This window comes from Andrographis paniculata, unplaced genomic scaffold (assembly GCF_009805555.1).
Source record: "Andrographis paniculata isolate CXL003 unplaced genomic scaffold, ASM980555v1 Contig34END, whole genome shotgun sequence".
NCBI classification, from domain to species: domain Eukaryota; kingdom Viridiplantae; phylum Streptophyta; class Magnoliopsida; order Lamiales; family Acanthaceae; genus Andrographis; species Andrographis paniculata.
The window spans coordinates 4,444,329-4,467,402 of record NW_026137567.1 but is presented as its reverse complement, the minus strand read 5'-3'; the positions used below and the strand labels follow the sequence as shown (position 1 = coordinate 4,467,402).

At 35.6% G+C, this 23,074-nt stretch overlaps 5 protein-coding genes across 10 annotated transcripts; 1 reads left to right on the top strand and 4 right to left on the bottom strand.

Annotated features, from left to right (window-relative positions):
- Nucleotides 1-621: 621 nt before the first annotated feature.
- Nucleotides 622-1,264, bottom strand: LOC127248899 (uncharacterized). Its single transcript, XM_051271455.1, has 2 exons — nt 846-1,264; nt 622-727 (listed from the first exon to the last, which is right to left on the bottom strand). The coding sequence occupies exons 1-2, from the start codon at nt 1,243-1,245 to the stop codon at nt 696-698; spliced, it is 432 nt and encodes a 143-aa protein (XP_051127412.1). The 5' UTR covers nt 1,246-1,264; the 3' UTR covers nt 622-695.
- Nucleotides 1,265-2,126: 862 nt separating this feature from the next.
- LOC127248511 (nuclear transcription factor Y subunit B-7) lies at nt 2,127-2,963 on the bottom strand. Its single transcript, XM_051270874.1, has 2 exons — nt 2,752-2,963; nt 2,127-2,673 (listed from the first exon to the last, which is right to left on the bottom strand). The coding sequence occupies exons 1-2, from the start codon at nt 2,961-2,963 to the stop codon at nt 2,127-2,129; spliced, it is 759 nt and encodes a 252-aa protein (XP_051126831.1).
- Nucleotides 2,964-6,325: 3,362 nt separating this feature from the next.
- LOC127248610 (probable methyltransferase PMT26) lies at nt 6,326-10,680 on the bottom strand. Its single transcript, XM_051271047.1, has 9 exons — nt 10,436-10,680; nt 8,839-9,922; nt 8,583-8,732; nt 8,107-8,377; nt 7,911-8,021; nt 7,644-7,818; nt 7,270-7,542; nt 6,980-7,174; nt 6,326-6,896 (listed from the first exon to the last, which is right to left on the bottom strand). Exons 2-9 carry the CDS (start codon nt 9,868-9,870, stop codon nt 6,668-6,670), a joined length of 2,436 nt encoding a protein of 811 aa, XP_051127004.1. The 5' UTR covers nt 9,871-9,922; nt 10,436-10,680; the 3' UTR covers nt 6,326-6,667.
- A 4,350-nt stretch (nt 10,681-15,030) lies between these two features.
- On the top strand, nt 15,031-20,502 carry LOC127248480 (uncharacterized). 6 transcript variants are annotated; one of them, XR_007838113.1, is made up of 10 exons: nt 15,032-15,367; nt 16,696-16,789; nt 17,291-17,452; nt 17,662-17,708; nt 18,722-18,848; nt 19,328-19,394; nt 19,467-19,525; nt 19,656-19,681; nt 20,041-20,160; nt 20,477-20,502. XR_007838113.1 is itself a non-coding variant. In XM_051270837.1 (9 exons), the coding sequence occupies exons 1-7, from the start codon at nt 15,179-15,181 to the stop codon at nt 19,513-19,515; spliced, it is 735 nt and encodes a 244-aa protein (XP_051126794.1). In that variant the 5' UTR covers nt 15,031-15,178; the 3' UTR covers nt 19,516-19,525; nt 19,656-19,681; nt 20,027-20,160. The 6 variants fall into 6 exon arrangements, 2 of the variants coding, with proteins under 2 accessions (XP_051126794.1, XP_051126793.1); XR_007838114.1 differs by having other exon boundaries at nt 19,467-19,541; XM_051270837.1 differs by lacking the exon at nt 20,477-20,502 and having other exon boundaries at nt 15,031-15,367; nt 20,027-20,160.
- Nucleotides 20,503-21,384: 882 nt separating this feature from the next.
- Nucleotides 21,385-23,072, bottom strand: LOC127248479 (pentatricopeptide repeat-containing protein At2g21090-like). The gene has a single exon (XM_051270835.1). It carries the CDS (start codon nt 23,070-23,072, stop codon nt 21,399-21,401), a length of 1,674 nt encoding a protein of 557 aa, XP_051126792.1. The 3' UTR covers nt 21,385-21,398.
- Nucleotides 23,073-23,074: the final 2 nt, after the last annotated feature.

Genomic DNA, 23,074 nt, shown 5'->3' with positions numbered 1-23,074 from the left:
AACACTAATCGATTTAACTAAACATCTGATCTTCGTAATAATCCCCCAAAACACTGCACAAAATAAATGAAAATCAGTTGTAAATTAGAATTTTCAACCACAAAAAAGAGTCTAATCAAAGAGTAAAAATTAGGTGGAGAATGTTTTCTTCAATTCCCTCCTAAAAATTTACCTAATCTCCCTGCAATTAAAGGCATTCCTTCCCCCTCTTTTCACCTATAAAAAGAGCAAATGTTAAGTCATTTTATGTGTATGCAATCGGATCATTCACTCTCAGAGTTTAATCTCATCACAGAGTGGGGGCAGCAATAGGGATAGTGCACACTTACTGCAAGCTGATGACATTATACGTAGTACAAGTCTCCAAAAACTCACATTCGCGAAACACATCACCGAACATGGGCAGCGTGCTAAACACTCTCATCCTAGAAAGATCATCGAGTGTTTGCATTCAATAAATTTCTAAAGAATATATTGAATGTATTAGGGACAGTGCACACTATTATGTGAGCGATAACATTATACGGTGTATATGTCTCCAAAACTCACATTCGGTGTAACACATATTGAGGAATTGAATCATCATCTCAGACTATTGAATCCAACTATCAACATGGTTTTGCCACATAAACATTTCCACACCTCAGAAATCATGTTCAATAAACTCATCCAACATAAAGAATCGAAAATATACCTCAAAGAATCATGTTCAATAAACAAAGCATACCTGCGAGTTCCAAAAATAAAGAAAACATAAGTAGTGAAATACTTAATGAAATGTGAATGAATAAATTTAACTTAAGCAACCAAATCTAAACTAAATGCATTAACCCTAAAACACATACCTCCCTTAAAGTTCGCCGGAGGTTCAACGACCAATGGACAATAAATTGGAATGAAATCTAATACAACATCACCAGTAGAAGAGCAACTCGGACGAGCCACTTCAATTCCACCGTGAGTTGTTGAAGATCTCACCCGAAAAAGAGAACTGCGGCCACGGACAGCCATCGAACATGCTCCGTCGACCGGCTCCGGATCCAATTCTGAATCTGGAATGATCTCACAGGTAGCAACCGAAACGGACTCCGGCGAAGTAGATCCAACCTCGTCGAAGTCCGATTTGAGAGACTCGAGCTTTGAATCGATTAATAGGTCGAAGCGATGACTGGAGTGAGTGAAACCCCGCCGTAGGGACGGAGAAGAACCTTCCATCGAAGCCGAAGTCGGAGGGTCGAAGGCCATCGACGGCGGATATGGCTGGAATCACCCCTGAAAATCATGAAGCGAACGAAGAAAACGGCGATCGAAGAGGAATATAGGGTGTGAAAACCCTAAACCGAGAAAGGATCGTTTGGGATGGGTTAAGTAGAATAGATTAGATTAATAATGGTTAATGTGTTAATTTTAGTTTTTATTATTGATATTTAGTTAAATTAGTATTGTAGCATTTTTGTAATATTCGTAGTATTATAAAGTTATCTTTTATAATATATAGGTAGATAGTATATTCCAAATATGTTTTACATATCTAACAATAATTAAATTATTCTAATAAATCTAACATGTTCAATCAAAACAATAAAGATTTCTTTTTTTTTTAATGTATTTCAAATTAAACACATTTCAATCCATCCAATTCAAAACCATATTTGAAATCAAACCCCTTGCCCAAAGAAATAAGAGAACATACAATTTTGAGGCAAGCATCATTTGAGACTACTGTATAGTAAACAATAAAATAAAAATTGAATTTTTAATTTTTTTTTGTTTAAAAAAAGAATGAGAATACGAAAACAATAAAAACATTTTAGAAAAAAAAATAGAGGTAAAGAGCATGGGTTTAAGATTTTTGAACCCATATTAGAATCCAATTCATTTGGGTTGTGCAAGCATAAATATGTGTGTGTGTATATATATATATGGGTGTTAAATCATACCAAGCACGTTCATATCATGTATAATATTCGATCTAAACTTAAATTAAATGGATTGGCTGTATTATGTTTCTAAATAATATGCCAAAAAAAACCTAGAAAAAGAAAAAGACAATATTTACTTACAATAGTATCAAAAGCATAAAAAAAAATGTAAAAATGTAGCTTTTTTTTTTTTTTTTTTTTTTTTTACCAATGATCGTCGAGATGATCTTGTTGAGGCAATGTCGGAGCCGGCAACGTCGTCGTTTGGATCGAATTCGACGAGAAAGGCAACGAAAAAGGAGGATCATTTGACACGAAAGATGGCTGTGGGATCAAATTAGGGTTAGGGTATACACTACTATAAGGCATGTTTATGTTTTGGTCGTGTTGCATATGTTGCTCGACGACGCGATGTTGGTGTTGGTGTTGTTGTTGATGTTGTTTGGGAATGTTCAGCTTCTCGCCTTCGATCTCCCGGTACTTTGTGAGGTATAGTTTGAGAGGATTTACGTAGTCTTCGAACCCTAAGGTCATAATGGCCCAAAGAATATCATCCCCATTGATCGTCTTTCTTTTTTCCCTTTGGCATTTGTCCGAGGCTTCGCCTGTGACGAAGCTTATGAACTCAGACACGCATTCTTGAACGGTCTCTTTGGCATCTTTGGAGATCTTCCCGTTTCCGGGGATGACCTTTTTCATGATACGTCCCACATTGGCGATTGGGAGGAACCGATCTTGTTCTTTATTACTTCCACCACCGCCGCCGCCGCCGCTACATCCAATGCCGCCTATGGTAGCTCCTCCGGCGTCGGGATTGGTGTTTTCTTTAGAATGGTGGTGGTGTTTGTAGGGATTATTGAGAGAGGGCATTCTATGATTAGGGTTAGGGTTACAAGAATGGATTTGATCAGGGGTGATTGTGAAGGCGGGTGGTGGTGGTCTATGGTGGTGGTGGTGGTGGTGATCGTCGTCATCGTCATCGTCATTGTCGTCGGAGTCGGGGATGGCGGTGGCGGCGGCGGCGTCTCTCTCTCTTTTCATGGTGGGATCGGAGGGATGAGATGAGAAGTGTTTTTAGATTTTATTACACGTGAAAAATGTGAAAAATAGGAATATTGAGGACAATAGGCATGGAAATAGGAATGGGACTCGCTCCTCTTGACAACAAATTAAAACCCACTTTATCCTTAAGCTTCCCTATTAATATCGTTACATTAATTCTTTATAAAAACATTATACTCATTTAATTATAGTGAAATAATATATATACATTTAATTAACTTATGCATGGGATTGCATGTTGAACTCAATAATTCAGCATGACTGAATTAAATTTGTATTATATATTGATTAAAAATACATCTAATTTTACTCTCTTATGTAATATAATAGTAATTAAGATCAAAATCTATTTTTGGTATGAACTGAGTTAATTATTTATGTTTGAACAGCTCGGCTTGTACCCATTCATTAAGTGACACGTGTAACCAAATTTTGTTGTTTGTGTGTTCAGCTGATTCGGCTTGTTAAGCCATTTTTATTTTATTCAAACCAAAACATTAATAGATAAAAATAAAATTGTTATTATTTATATTGATTTTATTTTATAATTAATGCTATCCAATATTCATAAATAAACTCTCGAGTTCATAACATAGTGAATTAAACTTTGTGAGTTTTTTTTTTTTTTTGTTTGTCTAGCTTAGCGAATAAGGCTAAATTTAAAAAGTTCAAACGAGTTGAACCAATTAAGGTCGTAAGTCATTAGTTTGTTTATATTTAAAATTTTATCATACTTGATAACTTTACAAAATATAATAATGAATATCTTATCGACCAATTATTATTAGGTACTACTTATGAAATAAAAGTCCTTTTCACTTGTTATAATTTTATATTTTTATACTTCCTTCTCCTTCGTCTCATAATAATTTTTTTTTTTTTCATCAATCTTGAAGAAGTTTGTTTGAGGGCATACAAGAATTTGTCCAATTTACAAATATGTCCAAAAGAATGATTATACCTTTAAGGTGGTATCATATAAACTTATTCATCTAAATTAATGCTCATCGAGGAAGGCATTATCTATGTCTAATTGGATCATAGGCCAATGTTTAGAAGTTGCTATAGTAATTTTAATACCCCTACAATTACCATTTTTTCAACATGGGCAACAGAGTTAGTGTATTCCAATTCATATTGTTGAAGGAATTTTTTGGCTACCAAATAAGCCTTAAACTTGTTAATGGAACCATTGTTTTTTATTATTATTATTATTATTTTAATTTTGTTAATCCACTTACAGGAATAAGTTGTTTTTCAATAGGTAGATCAACTAGATATCAAGTTTGGTTTCTTTCAAAGAACATCAAATTCTTCTTGCATGGCTTGTCTCACAATCACTTTGTAAGAATGGGATTTTTGTAGTGTAACATCTAGTGCATCATGTCAAATAGTATAATTAGTGTCATGAATGGTGGGACAAACATAATCTTTAAGATATCTTGTTCTGGTTCTAGTAGGTCTAAGAGATGGTGTATTTGAGAAATGGGGGGATGGAGGAGTAGGAGAGACCGACGAAGAAGAAAAATGATTAGAATAATCAAGAGGTAGGGAGGGTTCCGATCCTAAAATTGCGTGTTGATCGAGTTTTTTGTGTGGTGGAATGTGCATTAGCATTAGGTAAAGCATGAATATTATAAAAAAGAATTACGAAATAAGGAGAAGGATTACCTGATCAAGATGAGAAGACAAAATCCCATTGATGTTATCGTGGTTACTTTGCAAAAAGAAATACATCTCAGTTCATCAATCAATTTCTCCGATTTAGAGTAATACTCCCTCCGTACTATAACAAAGTATCCATTTTTCTATTTTAGTTTAGTATCTATATTTTATTATTATTATTTTTTTAGTAATTGTACTATCTACCTAACATTACAAATACTCTTACAATTTACATATAATTGCGAAGCCAGGATCTAATCATTGCATCATAGGCTCGGTTCTCCGGTGATTAAATTCAAGTATTCCTTTTGTAGGCTTAATAAGTGTTCTATCTATGCATCCAACTTTTGATTTTCCCATCGGAGTTATTTTCTATATTAATACTCCATGAAAGGTAATTAGAATCCGTACGGATGCGAGAGCCATAGACTATTATAATTATCTTTTATATAGTTCACGATTTCCAGGTTCACTTTATTAGACGAGAAAGGAGAGTACTTTCTAATGTGCATTCTATTCATTTCACCACAGATAGATTTTATATTGAATTATTAAATTTAGCATTCTGAAATTTATCTTCATTCTTGATTAAAAATATATCGTAATTTAAGTCAAATGTATATGGGTTGACAACATTGACTCCACTAGCTATAAAGTGCACAAATTTAATGCTAGATTTGATTCTATTTCTTCAATATAACAAAAAAATAATCATTGGATTAAATGCATTTGAGAGTGGTTATGCAAATACGGACAAGCAATCAAAATCTATTGACTTTAATTCAGATTATTAAATGGTTTGCTTGGGGCAAAGATAATCGTGGTCTTATTTCACAATTTTAAATTAAAAATTGGTGTTTTGACATGGATTCAAAAGTATCTGAACATGAAGAGGTTCATAACAAAAAAAAAGAGTCGGACCTCTCAAACCGCGGAGCTGTCCAACAGCAAATGAGCTTCAGGCCGCGGAGCCACCCAACAACAATCTTAACTCCAAAAGCAATAAAGACATGGTTCAAGCCCATTTTTGGCAATCTGAGAAAATTGATAGAGTTATAAGGAGTTTGAAAGAATAACTACCACATTGCCACAGGTTCGACATTTACACTCTAGGTTCTCGGTTATAATCCGTCCCATGTATGCGAGCTCTTTATCCCGTATAGCTAATTGCACTAAGACACTATTCTTTCATATTGTATGGTATACTCCGGGCATATTGCGCCTCAACACAGGTGTGGCCTAGACGCTAAATCTGTCAGCTTCCAAACATGTTACAACACTTTCCCTAGAATTTAAGGGCGGTTGCTTATATTAAGATAAATATGGCAAAACAAAACATACACATACAACAAGATTTCTCCAATTATATCTTACTTTATATTGTGTTTTTATTAATTTAAATTTAGTTATGTTAATTTATATTTTCAGTAAATTTTAGCTTATATCCATCGAAATCATCAGCCTAGACTCGAAGCCATGCAAGCTCCACGGTCGGAGCTGTCTCAAATTCGATGACGAACAAACTCTTTGAAATATTTCCGAAATCCACACCAACGGAATTGACGATGTTGGAGCATCTGAATTTTAGTTTTCAACAATTTGATTGATGATATTACGTCAATATAACTGTTAAATACTGTCATTTTTTAAACAGAAATGACGAATGAAGAACATAATACAGAGAGAATGAGTATATATATATAGTAAATGCAGTATAGCAGAGTTATCTCCATCTTCGTTCTCAATTTAAGTAATTAGTTGCAGAGGCTCACTGCTCTTCAATGGCCACTAAACGGCTAATTTCACATCATCATCGTCGTCCACAGACAAAAAAAAAACACAACATCGGATCATCTAAGCAAGCAATTCAACTAACCTGTCCTTCGTCCCTGTCCGATTCACTTCAACTTCCCTGACAATCGATACTCAACCATGGCGGCACACTCATACAGACATACATCCATCACCCAAAAAAAACAGACTTCTTACCTAAACAAACGTCGGCCGCCACATCTTCTTCAAGCCAACGCATACGATAGCGTCTCCTGTTCCTCCGGCCGCCACATCGATTTCTGAGCGTACAGCAGCCCTTCCTTGTCCCGAGCGTACGTCATCCGAATATCCCACTGCATCGATCTGAATATCTCCTCCAGCTCCGTGATGATCTCGACTTTGTCCCTCACGATGATCTTCCCTTCCGGTCTCAGAATCCGGTCCGCCTCCACAACCAGCGCCATGAAGTTGCACCTGATAGAGAATTTCGAATTCGAATGAATAAATGAATTGCACACGTCGAACGCAGAAAGGTTCGTGTTTTTGTTTCAACTCACTTCGTTTTAATTTTCGAGAACAGATGGTCGGCGTGAAGAAGATCGTACGATCTCGGATAAGTACTGAACGATTCACACCAGTCGTGGTAAATTCCGAACAGGCCTCGCTCGTAGATGATTGGTAGTGTATCGGGCGCGTCAACGGAGACGATGTTCATGACCCATATGTTCAAGTCCTTCATGGCAGCAGCCAATCTGTTATGATCAGACGACAAACCGGAGGCATCAGTTAGTCAGTCGCTGCAGTAAAGAAAATAGAATCGAGTCGGGATTTAGTTTGAGGATCTTACCCTCCGTAGACAGCTCGCATATCCATAACGTTCCTCACCGACGACCAGTTTATGCCGAGACCGTTCAAATAAGAGTTTTCCACGACGCGTTTCCAGTGCTCGTAATCTGTCTGAAAATCTTCCGGAGCTGGCTTCCCGTAAACGCCGACCTCAGAGCTCGACAGCCAGTAAGGCGCTTTCCCTGCCCTCTCGGGCCATTGTTCCGGCCATTGCGATCCGCGGTCTGATTGAGCCACGGGGATTTTGTGCATGCACGCTTGTAACGGCACGTTCCTAAATAACATCGAAGACATAAATTCAAATTGACCAACCGAAACGATAAGCGTAAAGAACATTTAACGGTTGGAAGTCGAAAACAAGCGAATTAAGTGTACCAGGCTGCGTTTGGATCGTCAGAATCTTGGCACACGGGAGGTTCGTTTTTCTCCCTTTGTTCGTAGCATTCATTTGAAGCCGGCTTGCGGTATACGGCAATTCCTACTCCGTTTACCCTGTCCTTCGTTATCGAAACGACTTCCCAGCACATCGCTTCGGTTAATTTCTTCATGGCTGGCGACATTACAAGGAAAATTCAAAACCTATGTACATATATATATATATGTATATATCGATAGATAGATTAACTCTATCTGAAAGCAGACCTTGCCAAATCTCGATGTCTTCGGGGAGTTTTTGGTAGATGGGAGTCGCAGACCATACGAAGAAACCTCCAGGACGCAACAATCGATTCAGCTCCAGCAGAAGTTTCCCCCCTGATAATTAAAACAATGTAAGAACTTACATAAATACAGCCAATTGCGTTCAACAGCAAACAAGAAATGTGGCTTGAAAATGTACCTTCGATATGCCACGGTACCCTACAACGAGCACAATGAACAACATCAAAAACTCTCCCGGGATATGGGAGTCTCTTTGTACCCATAACCGCAGATATTGCTGGAATTCCTCTTTCGAGGGCGAACTGAACCTGAGCCTCATGTTCGTCTTTAGGGGCCAGCGACATTGTTAGAACATCCCTATCAAAGAGAAAACCCCCGAAGCTAGCTACTCCACAGCCAACATCCAAAACAACTCGGGAACGTTTCCCCCATGCAATATCGGGTACCGACTGCATAGCAGCAAAAATGCATAATTTTGATTATGTAACAATTTCTTTCAAGATGCAAATTAATACCAAATTCGATAAACAAGGAAGCCTGCAATTGTCTGCGATTGTCTTATGCATTTGCAGCCATCAAGGCAAGGAAAATGACGACACATTATCTAATCTAACAAATAGTTCCACAGAAGGATAAGATTTAAACATTTCTTACCTGTTGTATAAAATCAATGTAGTGAAGAGCGCCGTGCTTAAACTGTGTGCCACCGCCAGGGAAGGTAAGGAACTCGCCGGTAACTTTAACCCAATTTTGATGTCCTTTGATTTCAGCAAGCTTGGTGTGGGGAACATTATGGTACCATATCTATAAATATAAACAAAATAAGCGCGAGTTATAAATAAGTCCGACAACATTAATACAAACGAATCCAACGAAGCAAAGTTATAACACTTCCATTAAAGTTCAATACCTTTTCGCGGCTTGTAGGCCATTCGATAGATTTTTTATATCCCTCAGGGACGGGAACAAGGCAGGTTGGAGGATTTTCGGGACAGTGCCTCTCCCTGTGTTCGTAGTGCTTAGTCGATCTGAGATGAACAATTGCCTCAATGTTATCAAGGCACGGAATGTAATCGGGGCCAGCAGTGGTATTGCATATTTTCCAGGCGTATTTTTTCGGATTCTCTTGCGCAGGTGAAGTTTGAGCATCTTTTTCCTTGTTCGACTCTGCAGCTTGAGTTGAAAATGATCCGGTTTGGGTAGTAGATTCATTCGAGAGCTCAGATTGCGCCCCGGAAGGAAACACTTCGCCTTGTTTCTCCTTGTTCTCGGCGGAATCTTGATCCGGCTTCTCATCTTTTTTCTCGTCTGCCTGACCACCGTCTTGTTTATCTCCATCAGTCGTCCCTGAGCTCCCTTCGGAATTTTGGTTGCTTTCATTGCCATTATCTTCTTTAGTCGAGCCAGGTTCAGAGTCCTTATTCTCCGCCTGAAGTTCAGCTTTTTTTTGAGGGTCATTCTCATCATTCGAACTACCTTCCTTATCCCCTGTTACCTCGTCTTTTTTCTCATCCTCGGATTTTGATTCCTTATTATCCTCAGTTCCCGGCTGCGACTCTTCAGGCTTCTCATTTTTATCCTCCTGATTCGATTCCTCAGGCTTCTCATTTTTCTCCTCCTGATTCGAATCCCCATTGTTGTCCGACTTCATTGCATTCTCCGATAAGTCGCCCTGGTTGTCCTCGAACACTTTTTCTTGTCCATCTCGAGGGCGACTGTTTTCAGCTGGAGTGCCATCCTTCTTATTCTTGGCATTGATCTCGGTCGCCCCATTCTTGTTCTCCTCCGAAACGTCGCTTTTCTGAACAGGGAAGATCGATGAGGATGTCATCATCCAAACTCCGATCAAACAAAGTGCTATGAACACCACAACGGTAACGGTCGAACAATAACCCGACGATGACTTCCGGCCGTCGATTCTTGTGTACTTGCCAGTAGCCATGGCTTCAACTTCTTAACTCTTTAAACAATCCTCGATGCTTCTCCTACTGCACCTACACCATTAACAAAAACTAAACACTAAAATCTCTGCTTCAAACTCAATCAATCTAAAACAAGGCTGGAATAAATAAGAAACACATTTTTAATAAATGAGATTCAAAAGAATGAGATCATTAAGGATGATGAAAACACAGTAGCATTGATTGCAAAAATGTCTATCATTTAAAAACCCTAAAAAAGTAATCGAATTCAGGCAGCCATAATCAGATCAAATCATGATAGCATCCAGAGTGCCCCCACTTGTTTCAAATCAAACTACATTCGATTCCATTACAAAGATCTCTGCAGACACAAAACTTTCCAGAAGAAACACAGACAGACAAAACCCCCAAAAGCTCAAATCAAGAACTCTCGACTATATTAAGAAATCAAACCAAAACTGGTCAAGAACAAGATCTAGCCAAATGCACTAACATTTCCAAGATTTTTCAACACAGTTTACCAAAAACAAACACGAAAGAATCAGATGAACGAGCTTTTTTTTTTCTCGTACATAATAGTAATACCTTTTCTTCAGATCTGGAAGCACAGAGCATGAGCTCCGCTCATTGGCTTATCTTCCGCGTATAAGACACAGTGTCGGTGATTGGCTCTCGACAAGGCTTCCAGTGTGGAGAAGATGCATATGTCTACGTATAAATATATATATAAAAATATAAGCACACGCGCGCGTGGAATTACAGCTACAAAGGCTTCTTCTCCTTTTGGGGGTTGGGGTTTATTTAAATCCCCATTAATTGATGCTCACACTGCATCCCTTTCACACGCATTTGCGTAATTAAAAATGTGTAATCAACGCGAAGACGGTGAGATGAGATCTGACGCCTCTTTTTTATTCTTTCCCCTTCCACTCTTTTCTTAATACTTCTTTTTCACGTCTGAAATCGGATGAGCTGCGGCCTTCCGGGACCTCCTCCTCGCCCTTTTTCTTCAATTATAAGCAAGAAATTGGGAGCGAGAGGAAACCACTGGAACCGGAACTCCAAGAAATTCTGAACGTAAGGCGAGATGTATCTATCTATCTATCTATCTATCTATCGATCTGATCTTCGCACTGTGTTTGTTATTCAATTATTTGAAGTATGACTGTCCTCTCTCACTCTCTCTGCTCAGCTTTGGGCTTCACAGATAATCAATTATGGCTACCGTGGTGAAAAATGTCCCTTTTGCCCCCGCCACATTAACCAAAATTAACTTTTTATCGGTATTTTTTGTTTTGATATATATATTGATGATAAGATATGAATAGTTAATAGTTTCCGTCCCATAAGCATAGTTTTATTGTGTTGTACGATATTTAAAGAATATTAATATTAGTTGATAAAAAATAATGATAAATAATTTTTTTGTCTTTGCTAATATATTATTATAAAAAACAGTGACAATTGTATAATAATAATAAAAAAGTATGAATAATTTTATGGTGACATAGATTGTTTTCATTATTTTGAGACAGACAAAAATAATAAATAAGATTGTTGTATTAGGATAACCGGTATAAACGTGGAGGGAGTTGTTACGTAATGGAAGGAATGATATTTGCAATTATTGTTGTAGTTTTTATTTCTTGTTTATTTAATGATTACTATTAATATGATTAAAAATAAATATATAGTTGTTATAAAAAAGGAAGTGAAAAGGACGTGCAAAAAGGTAGGATGAACATGACAACTCTATGAGCTTTGCTTCAATGTGTATATCTGTAATTTTCTTTTTGTTTATATTTAATTAAAAATAAATATTTAAACAGAAAATTTAAGTACACTTTATCTGTGTGTGTGATTTTTTATTTTTTATTTTTGAAAAAAAAGGAAAATGGGTAGTTTTAATTCCTATATTTCTATTTTAATCATTTTGGAGATTAATTATTAATCAGTGAACGTTATGATTTATTTGGGATTAGCATTGACATATGTTAAAAGAGAAAAACTAGCTTCACTTAAAAAGATTTTTTTAAAAAAATAAAAATAAAAATTGACTATTTATGTAATATCAAAGGGTGTGTGTTTTTTTAGTTGAGAGTTTGGAAAAAATTGATTTTGATTTGATATTAAAATAATCTTTGAATAAAATATTTTATAAGAGAAATTTTTTATTTTTTTTTCCTAAAACTACAAAGTTTAAATAATAAAATTTAAAAAAATCGATAAAAGAAATATACCCAAATTTTCTAAAAGCATATATAAATAGAGTTGTCTTCTTTTTTTCCTCTTCAATAAATGATTATTAATGGAGAATTAAGTTTATGTTTGGTTCTAATTTGATATTAAGTTGGCATTATATTTCCAATATTTTCATCTCATCATTTTGCATTTTATCCCATTTATTCTTACTATAAATAAAAATGATCATTTAGGTGAAATAAATTACTTTTTTTGTTTTCTTTATTATGTTTTAATATCTCACTAGAAAATATCTTTTTCATGTTTTTAATAAAGATAATTATATTATATCAAAATATTTTTAATTTTTACTTAAATTATAATTATATTATTACATATATAATTAATTTATGTATAAAGTCAAAGAAAAAAAATGTAAAAACTTATTACATACTTCCACTAGTCAATAAAATATTATTATTTTTTTATCTATTACAAAATTTCAAAAAGGTAGGTGAGATGGATGAGGTATGATATTTTAGCAAATAAAAGTATTACTCCCTCCGTTAAGTTAGAAAGTTACATATTTTTATTTTCAAACGTCCAATTACAAAGTAAATATTTAATTAAATACCTCATTTTTTTTCACAAAATATCATTACTTTATATCATAATATTACTTTTACACAAAAAATGAATGACGAAAATATCATTACACTATATCTGTGGACAGAGGGAGTATTATTTTTTGTTCTATTATAAAATCGCAAGAAGGTACATTTGGTGAGATTGGGGCGGTATGATCTTTTATTATTAACAATATATATTACTCTCTTTTTCAGTCCAAAGTGTCTATTTTAAGTTTTATAATAAATTAAAAAATAATAATATTATATTAGATAGGTGAAGATGTGTATGATAGTATGATATATTTATAATTTATGTAAAAATTAATAATATTATGGTATTAATATATGATTATTTTTACGATAAGATGAAATTAATATTTTGAGTGAAATAAATGATATTTCAATTAAGACAAATTGATTATACTTTTATTATAAAAATTATATTATATTCCCTCGCAAAAATTAATCAATTTGAAATTTGTGCGGAGGTTAAGAAAAATAAATATTTTATTAAAAAATTGAAAAAATAAAATGATAGTTTGATGCATTTTTTAAAAAAATTTAATTAGTAATAAAAAAAAAAAGAATGAAAAGATAGTGTAATAAAAATAGTGATATATTTGTTGTAAATAAAAGTTGAATGAAGAGTAATAATTAAATTTTGACTTTTTTATTTTTTCAAATAGAATAATGGGATAAATTTAAGGGAATGATGAAAGCTGAACCGTGTGTGGCAGGTAGATCCGGAAGTGTCTGGGTTTGACCAATGATAGCGGTATTCTTAAATTAGTTTGTGTGGATATGAAAATTAAAAGATAAGTCAAACTATTTTTTATATTATTTTTTTATGTCTTATTTTAAAATATTAATTTTTTATTTAAAATAATCAAACACTAATATTAAAATAACATTTAATTTTTGTTTAAATTTCAAATATAACACGTAAAATTACCTTTTATACATAAATAAAGGATAAGAATGTCAAAGCAAAGATCCATTAGCAGTGTGACTTTCCCATCGAGCCTCATTCTTAGAGTATTAGGTTCAACCAATAATTTATCAGTGTACACTCTCGGCTAAAAGAAAGACCCGTTAAATCAAACCCGACAGAATCGGGTCGGACCCGAACGCTCGCGCTAGCTGAGGTCATTTGTGTAATTACAAACTGACAAAATATGCGGCGGTATGGCCGCCAATCACGCGTTATTCGTTTTATCTTAATTCAATTTAGGTCCATTAATTTATTATTATTACCATCGCCGGCCCAATTGACATTATTCTATTTTATTTTTAAAGTAGTAAATGCATAAAAATAGTTAATTTGTAAGCTATATTTTACTATTAGAAACTAATTTGTTTAGAAATAATTTTAAATTCATTTAAACGTATAAATTATTTAATTATCTTACTATATTAAAGCTTAGTAAAAATATTTATTTATAATAAATAAATATTGAAAAAAATTATAATTTCAATTCTTAGAATTTATATTATTAAAACATTTCAATTTTTTTTTATAGAACCTAAAAAAAAAAAAAAAAAAAAATCCGCTCAAATTGTTGGTTCGATCTGTCAGTTTCGCAATTCGAACCATTGGTTTGAGTCGGTTGAATTTAAAAATAATACTAATAAATAATAATAATAATTAATATAATAAAATTTACAGTTTGAATCGTGCATTGCCGACTTATGGTTCGATAAAAATATAAATTGAAAAATTAAACTGCCGGCATTACAATTTTGATTCAATTTATGAATGATTTCAATTCAAAAATGGTTTGGAACACAATCGACAAATCAAACTGAATTGTTGAATTGTCGTAAAAACGATTCAACTAATTAAAAACATTTAAGATATTTCTGAATTGAATTTTTAAGTAATTTTTTACTAATCTCATATGTATGCTCTAATTAAAAATATATTTTTTTTTATTAGTAAAAATAATCATATTAGTATCAAAATAATTTTTATTTATATTACAAATATACTCATTACACATATAAATATTTTTTTTTAACGATCAATAAGATACTATTTCCTCAGTTCTTAACAATCTATCAAGTTTTTTGTTTTGGTCCGTCCGTAGAAATACTCTTTCAATTTACAATATATTATACAAATGCTATTATGTTTATATCATACAATACAATAGGTTAATTTAATATTTTTACCTTTATTTCTACTTTATCAGTAATAATTATATAATGTAATATAAATAAATATTAATATTATATTTTAAATATAATATAAAAAATTAAAATTAATATTTAATTTAACATGTATAATTTTTTTAAATGTATAATAAAAATTATAAAAAAAAAAAAATTGATAAAAGAAGAGCTAATAATTTCACACCCATGTCAAATCAATTTAATCCGCAACCAAACAAAGCCTTAGATCCTCGTCTTCCTTGAAAAATTCCTCTTTCCTCTTTTGTACACAAACGCGAAAGCTGGAAACCCGACATAGCAGAACTGCAAGATTAAAGAAAAGAAAGTCGAGGTTCGGATAAAAAGAATGCAGCCTTTGTTCGGGAGAGTCATCGCTGAATCGTCGGCGCCACCGCAGGTTACTGCCACGCCGTCGGAATTTCTGTTTCAGGTGCATCTTGACCAAAACGACCTTTCTTCTTTCCGCTTCATTGCCACCGACTTCAAGTCCAACACTTTCCAAGCTGTCAAAAGCCGCCAGCAGATGGAAGACTTGGTCAGTAACTCCGCAATCCCTTGTTATTATTTTCAATTTCTAAATTCCAATTCTTCTGTTTACTTTTGGACGAAATATTTCTCTTTTCCAATTATTGCAGTGTGCATTTATTTACTTTTCACCTTCATTTTGTTCCCTCCCAACTGCGAATTACGGTAAAAGTTTAGAACGGTGAGTTTAGTGATTGTTGGGCAACGCCTACTTCGAGAATGGGTGTACGGAATGGAGTAAAAAACGAAGTTTTACTCAGCTGGGGAATTTTCAATTCGTACAGATGTTTTTGTATCTGCCATGTGACATAAGGTATGGTATAACACCAAATTTTAGTTTCAAACTCAAGAAAATGGAACCTCTTTAGCTGAGGAAATTTTCCACATTTTGTTAGGTCCTATGTAATGAAGCACAGAAGAGTCCATCAAACAACTTTCAAATTGTTCTTACTTGTTCTCAGCTGTTATCTTGTTTTACTGATTTGTCCCGAAACTTGGCTTTGACTACACTCACTTATCCTTCCTTGTCTATACATCTATTTATCTCTTGACTTAGATGTTTAACTCTGCTGTTGTTCCCTTTATCAACCTCTGTTGTTAGATTAATCATGGCTGTCGTTTTCACTATTGTATTCCTCAATAGATGGCTGCATGGATTTTTATTGCTTTCATTACATATGATCTTGTTTTATTAAAATTGATCCTTGCTTACATTGTTGATATTGTAGCTCTCGTTGTCTGCTTGAAATTGGTTAGTATGATTGATTCTTTGTCAGGAGGGGGACTAAGGGTGTGTTCGTTTGATGGATTTGGACAAAATCCCACTATTCATCCAAAATTTTCCCCCAAAAAACATCAAATCAAATACCTATTTTTTATTTTTTATATTATACTAAAAATTAATTTTACATTCAAAAACATCACATCATCACCTATTTATATCACATCATACAACTATTCAAATTCAAAATTTTTACTATTCAAATCCGAACTCAAAATCCAAACCCCCAAACAAACACGCTCCTATTATTCCGTAGAATTTCATTTGCTCTTCTGTGCACCCTAGAAAAGGTCAGCATGTTCCCCATATCGTTACCTTTTAGGGCCAACAATACGAATTTTGGTACATATTTTGTTTCATTAGAACTGTTTTGGTTCTTGAAGCCTGTGCAATCAGATTCGGTTGTTTAAGAATGAAATATTAGTTAGCACCTTTTGGCAGATTGTGGCGATCCCTATCAGCAGCCAACAAATGATGTTGACTGGGTTATTTGTCTCTTTCACTTGCATTATGATGAAATACACATTTAGCAATATTGTTTTGTTTCTGTGATGCAGAGGGATAACATTGGAATTGGTGGCTCATGGTCTGAATTTGTAGACTACATTGTAGCTTCCCTAAAATCTGGAGACGTGAAGCTAATTATTGAGGGTTCGTGACCTAATATTGCTTTTTGAATGATACTATATTATAGAATGTTCAATTCCTATTAAATAATCTGACCAAGAATGTGATGTTTTCATATTTCTCTCAGTTTTTGGTCTATGCAATATCAAGACTGCTTCATTATATTTGTTTATCAAGGAAAAAGAAAGAAAATTTAGATTATGCTAAAAACATTTAGAATATGCTCGCTATACTTTCTTCCCCTCTCCAGTGGCATATACATTATGTTTGTATATCTATAGGTTGTCAGCAGGTTTCCTGCTGATGAGATTAATGGTGAACTGCATCTGGGTGGTGGGAACTTTATGTTAATGATTTGCATTTCCCCCATCTTTTGCACTGATGAGTTCGTGTCTAGTTTTCATTTCTCCTTGTAGATATAGTCTCAAGCAATCTACTTCAACTATAATAACTTTAACAGCATCTGTATCTAAGCTTTTTGTATAAATACATCAATTGTCGATTGATTGTCCTTTGCGACTTTAGGTGCTTCTTCTGCAAAATTAATTGCCCAGAAAGCAAAAGGAATGCCAAGGATTTCGATACTCCTTGGTAAACTTGTCGATGGAGCTGCTGGTGAGGCTATGGCCAATATTTCACTGGAGCTTTATAAAGAATTCAAAGATATACAAAGTTCACTGGCAGAAGGTCTTCTACTAGTCAATGTGCTGTTAAGTATAATTTTCTTTGTATCTAGCCAGTGAATAATTGGCATCTGTCTGTGCTACCTTTATGTGAAAATCTCTGTTCTATCATCTATCAACTCCTTTTTCCTTTTTTTTTTAAAAAAAAAATATTGGCTCGTCCTTTTCTCTCTGGCATTGGTAAAAATTTCACTCCTTCCTATGTTCCTGCAGAGCAAGCGAATAAGTATCAGCTGAAAAATATTGTGGCTGCTGAACAGGTATTTCTGCCTTTTTGCTGGTATTTGACTAGCTGATGTTCCTCTTGCCTAAATGGTTAATTGTTTCATCTTTTGTTGGGTTTTAATATGATATGGTTTGTATCATTTGGTTGTTGGAGGTAGACTTGTATTATTTAGGGGGCATAGTAAAATGAAATGATTATGTTGAAAACTAAATACTGAATAAATTAAATTGAGACATTGAGTTGTGAGTTTTGTCTGGAAATTTATGTTTTAGTACACTTGTTTAATAGTTACATACAGCTGAATATTTGTGTTATTTTACAGACTTAACGTTATACTGATTTATTTGTGAACACTGTTATTGTATTAGTTTGTTTAACTGGCCTAATATAAAATTGATACAATATGAGTAAAAGCTTCTATCAGGCAAAATGTTAACAAAAAAATTACTCCCTCCGTTGCCAACATGGTGCCACATTTGTTTCTAGCACGGAAATTTAGGAGGTTAGTATTAAGTAGAATAATTTGGAAATTAAGTGATGTGATGAAAGAGAGAAGTGTATATTTATTTATTTTTATTTCGGTGATGTGATGGTATGAAGTGTGGTGGAGGAATTAAATATAATCAATTATTTCCTATTTTGAAAATGTTGTAAAGTGTTTAGGATAGACCGAAAGGAAAATATTGTAGGGTGCTTGGGACGGAGGTAGTAAAATATAATTTTGATTGTGCCTTTTTAATTAAGTGTTATGTGACAGTCTTCTTAATTATTAACTTTATATTGCCTAGTACGTTCAGAATTAATCCATTCTAAATTTATAAATGAGCTTAACAAGATTATGAACTGTACCATTAAGTTAAAGTGACAATTTACATACCCTTAGTTTTGTCAAAGTGCTAATTTTCTGTATGCTTGTTATTTGGTACATCGTTGATACGATTTCTTAATGTCTTGGTACAACTTAGTATACCCTCATAATTCAATTCCTATAGGTGAGCCAAGCATTGTTTTGTCACTTCTAAGAAGATTTTAGCAAATCCTTGTCAGGAGAAGAATGCCAATCTTCAGAAGCAATTAGACATGGTTCTGCTTCCAAGAAAGCACAAATCACAGAAGATAATTGACAGCAAAAATTCAGATTCTACATCTTCCATGGTTTCGCAAGATTCACCAGGTAGTCTCTTTCATAAGGTTAAGACTGCTTTCTAACTTCATCTTAAAGAAACAAATGTATAATAATTTGCATCTACAATCAATCAGCGCACTAACTACCTCCACATATAACATTAAAAGATATTTATGCTTTATAAGAATATACGTTATGCATCCTTGACTTAAATTTATGCTGGTCACTTGAATGGGCCATATTCTATTAGTTTGCCTGTGATCATTTTATTGACTAGAATCAGGGAGTAGAAGAACATATCTTCATGTACACATACAGACAAATAGCTATCTATAGACATGTATGTGCGTTGACTAACATAGTTGGTTGTTAATGCATTAATAGATTCATTGAGAATGGTCTGCCTTCCACTTATTAAAAAAATAGTCAAGCTTATGTTCCATTACTTTTTGCTTTCTCTTGACTGTGGTTTCTGCTTTTCTGCCAAGCTTGAAATAACAAATTGTTTATTCCTAATCCACTTGCAGACAAGCGCGCTACTTACAACCCAAGCTCAACTAAAGTTCCTAACCGTGTTGTACCAGTGCATCGCAGGTTATTATTATACCCTTGCTGTGTTGTTAACTTGGGGAAGTTTAGTTTGATGAAGAGGTTCTCTTTTGGCAGGTCTAAAGTAAGAGGAGCTATTTTAGACGACACTGAAGATGATCCATAGAATTAAGAAGGTTCTGGACTTCCCATGTCCGTGTCTGTAGCTCTCTTAGCTCATTGCCATTCTTGATCATGAAACAGTAATATTGCTGTGTTTCCACTAATGCTTTCTTGTTTCTGTGGAATGCCAACCACGTCTTACAGAGTTGATTGATTTCAGATTGGAAAAGGTATATTATTGAAGTGCTTGTCTGTCGTAAGTTCTTATACATGTTCGTCTGTCTTATAGTTAATTTGATGGTTTCTGAACAAATGTAAGATGAGCAAACTGGCATATCTAGAGTTTTGTGGTCTGAGGAAAAGAAGAAATTCATATCAGATTGCTGTCTTTTTATCCTAATCGAAATGCACGATTAGCTCCTCACATTTTTTCAAGATGTGATTTTACTGAGTTTTGGAAATATATCCACATTCTTGTTAACTATTAATAACTATGAACTATAAACAGCTGGTAATATCGTTTCTTGCTAGAAAACATTCCATTTGAGCTCTGCAGGCATTAATTTGTAGCTTAGATATCTCTTGTCAGGCTCAGGATCATTCCAATTTCTGGGTTCTTCTGCAACTCTGTCAAAGCCGATCAGAATAGGCAACCTTGTCGTCGTCTTGGTTTGGACAGCCTGTTGAAAGGAAACCAACAGATGTCAAGGTAATTCAAATTGAGTACAAAATGTTATTCAAAGTTTGTTCATATGAGATGTTATCATCTGCTAGAGGCTCTTGATCCTTTGATTGTGGTCTATTCGATGTGATGTGAATGATGAATATTTCTCGCATGTGTCTGGTAACCAACTACTCCACCTAATTTGAATTTCTAGTTAACTAGTTGAATTTAGATCTCTGCTAAAGTGACAAGAGTGACTTTAATCTTCCGATGCTCCGCCTTTTTCATATCTAAATTTAAATCCACACAAGTTGTTTTAAAAATTCACTCATGGATTATTGTTCTGACTTGGCTTTTGTAGGGCTTCTACACCTACGACCAACAAACAATGAACGTGCACATACCTGTTTACGCCATTGCTTTGGCTCCTGCTGGTTTCTGTGCTGGTCGGGTCACTTCTCAAAACAAGAGATGTTATCTTCCGCCAGTTTATAACAGCTCGTCGCTCAGGCACTTGCCCTGATGAAATCTTCGACTCTTTTCTTGCAGTGCTTTTCTTGCTGAAACTCAGAGATGTAGGTAGGAACATCCTCAGCAGGTAAGCCTCGCTGTCCATGCTCTCGGCCCGGCATACTTGATTGCCCTTCTTCTGCGAAGCTCTACTCTCTTCCTTCGGCCTTGCCTTCGTCTCCTCCACAAGTATCACTTCTTTCTCTTGCACATTATCTTCCTTATCCACTATGTCTTTCAGGGACAGCTCATACGATGATTCCGGCATGTCCTTGATCATCTCCATAAGCTCCTGTCTTCCATCTGCAATAGCCCTTGCCCGAGATGTCGGCGATTGGCAGCTATACTTGTGTTTATGTGCCTGATCTTCGCCTCCCGGCGCTGCCTCCCCACCCCAGAACTGGAAATCACTTGATGATTGTTCCATGATCTTACTTAGGTACATACTCATATATACATATATATGTGTATTTATATAGATAGATACATAGTGTAGAGGTAAGAGTCAAAGTGACACTTTTAACCCGCCAATACAATGCACGATTCAAAAGTCTTTGCCGTCTGTGAAGGGTGATTTTGAAACTCTGCATTGTCTTCTTGTTTTTCTTGGCACTTCTTGATTGGACAACTATCGTTGTCATTTTCACACAGTTTTGTCCAAGAAAATGGACAAAATTTTTCATACCTTAGTTGTTCTTTGAATAACCTTAAGAAACACAAGAGGTAGTTGAAGCTTCGCCGAAAAACGTCAAAGCGAAAGACTACTCGACGCGTCAAAAATCCTTCATATGGTTTCTAATAGTGATAAGCAGTTCTTGCATATCGTCTAGCTCGGATCCAACCAGCTCTTCGGCTACAAACACATATCTTGTGTTCTTCACCTCTATCCAGCTATGTCCCGCGTCCTTTTTCAGATTCTTGCTGTCTATAAGCATCCTGATTCGATGCGCGTCGCCCAATTTACCCGCTGCTGCATAAACATTCGCTAGCATTACGTACCTCCCCGTATTCTTGGGCTCAAGATCAAACAGAGCCATTGCAGCCCTTGTGCCGAGTTCTAAGTTTCCATGAACTCGACAAGCGGCTAGAAGGGCACCCCACATCCCGATATGATCGTAGCCTTTAGGAGCTTTCTCGATCATCTCCATGGCTTCTATGAGTCTGTTCTTCCGTCCCAGCATATCGATCAAGATAACGTAGTGATCTGTTTTTGGGACCAAACCGAACTTTTCCTGCATCATATTGAAAAATTTGAGCCCTTCGGATTCTAATCCGGAGTGGCTGCAGGCGGATAAAACACCGATGAATGTCACATCATTCGGCGTTTCCCTTGCTTTCAGCATCTTGTGGAAGACTGCTAGCGAAGCCTCTCCATGGCCACTCTGCGCGAGTCCAGTTATTATCGAATTCCAGGTGACGGTGTCTTTTATGTCGAGTCGCTTAAATAGCTTTGTCGCGGATGTCATGTCTCCGCACTTGCTGTACATGTCGATCAGCGTGTTGACTACAAACACGTTGTCGAAAATGCTACTGCTTCGAACTCTTAATGCTCGGCAATGGATCTGCTTACCCTTTCCGATCAGCGCTAAATCAGCGCAGGAGCTTAGAACGCCTACGTACGTGACGTCGTTCGCGACTAAGCCTTCGTTCAGCATGGCCTTGAATAGGGATAAGGCGCCTTCGCCCTCTCCGTGTTGCGCCATGCCCGTGATCAAAGCAGTCCATGATACTTCATTCCTAACCGGCATTCGATCAAATATTCGACAAGCGTCTTCCAATCTCGATGCTTTTGTATAAGCAACCACGACGGAAGTCCACGAGACGACATCCTTCGCCTCCATTTGACTAAAAATACTGTAACAACTGTCTGGATCGCCGCATTTCCCGTAAGCATCAATCAAAGCGTTGCAAACTACTGCGTCGAATACGAACCCCATCACGGTGGCAACTCCGTGCACCTGGCGCAGCATCTCAGCCGCCGCCAATTTCGCCGATGCATTCGCCACAGCCACGGCCGTAAACTCATCCATCAACAATGTATTCCGGTGATGCTTCTGCATTCCTCTATACGCCTTAATCGCATCTTTGTAAAGCCCGCTTTTGACATAGCCAGAAACGATTGAATTAAATGTGACTAAATTTGGTTCAGGCATTTCGTCGAGCATGTGGTGGGCTTTCATGAACCACCCCATTTGGGAGCACGCGGAGATCATGGTGTTCCAGGAGCGGACGTTCTTGAACGGGAGATCGTCAAATGCTTTCTGGGCAGAGTCTATGGAGCCACATTTGGAGTAGATATGGATAAGGCGGTTGGTGCAGAATGCATCGAGAATTAAAGCTGTCTTGATGAGGTGGGAATGTAGAGCTCTCCCCAGGTTGAGATTCTTGCTCTTGATGCAATTCGATAACAGAGATGCGTACTGATTCGAGGAATCTTTTATCGACATTG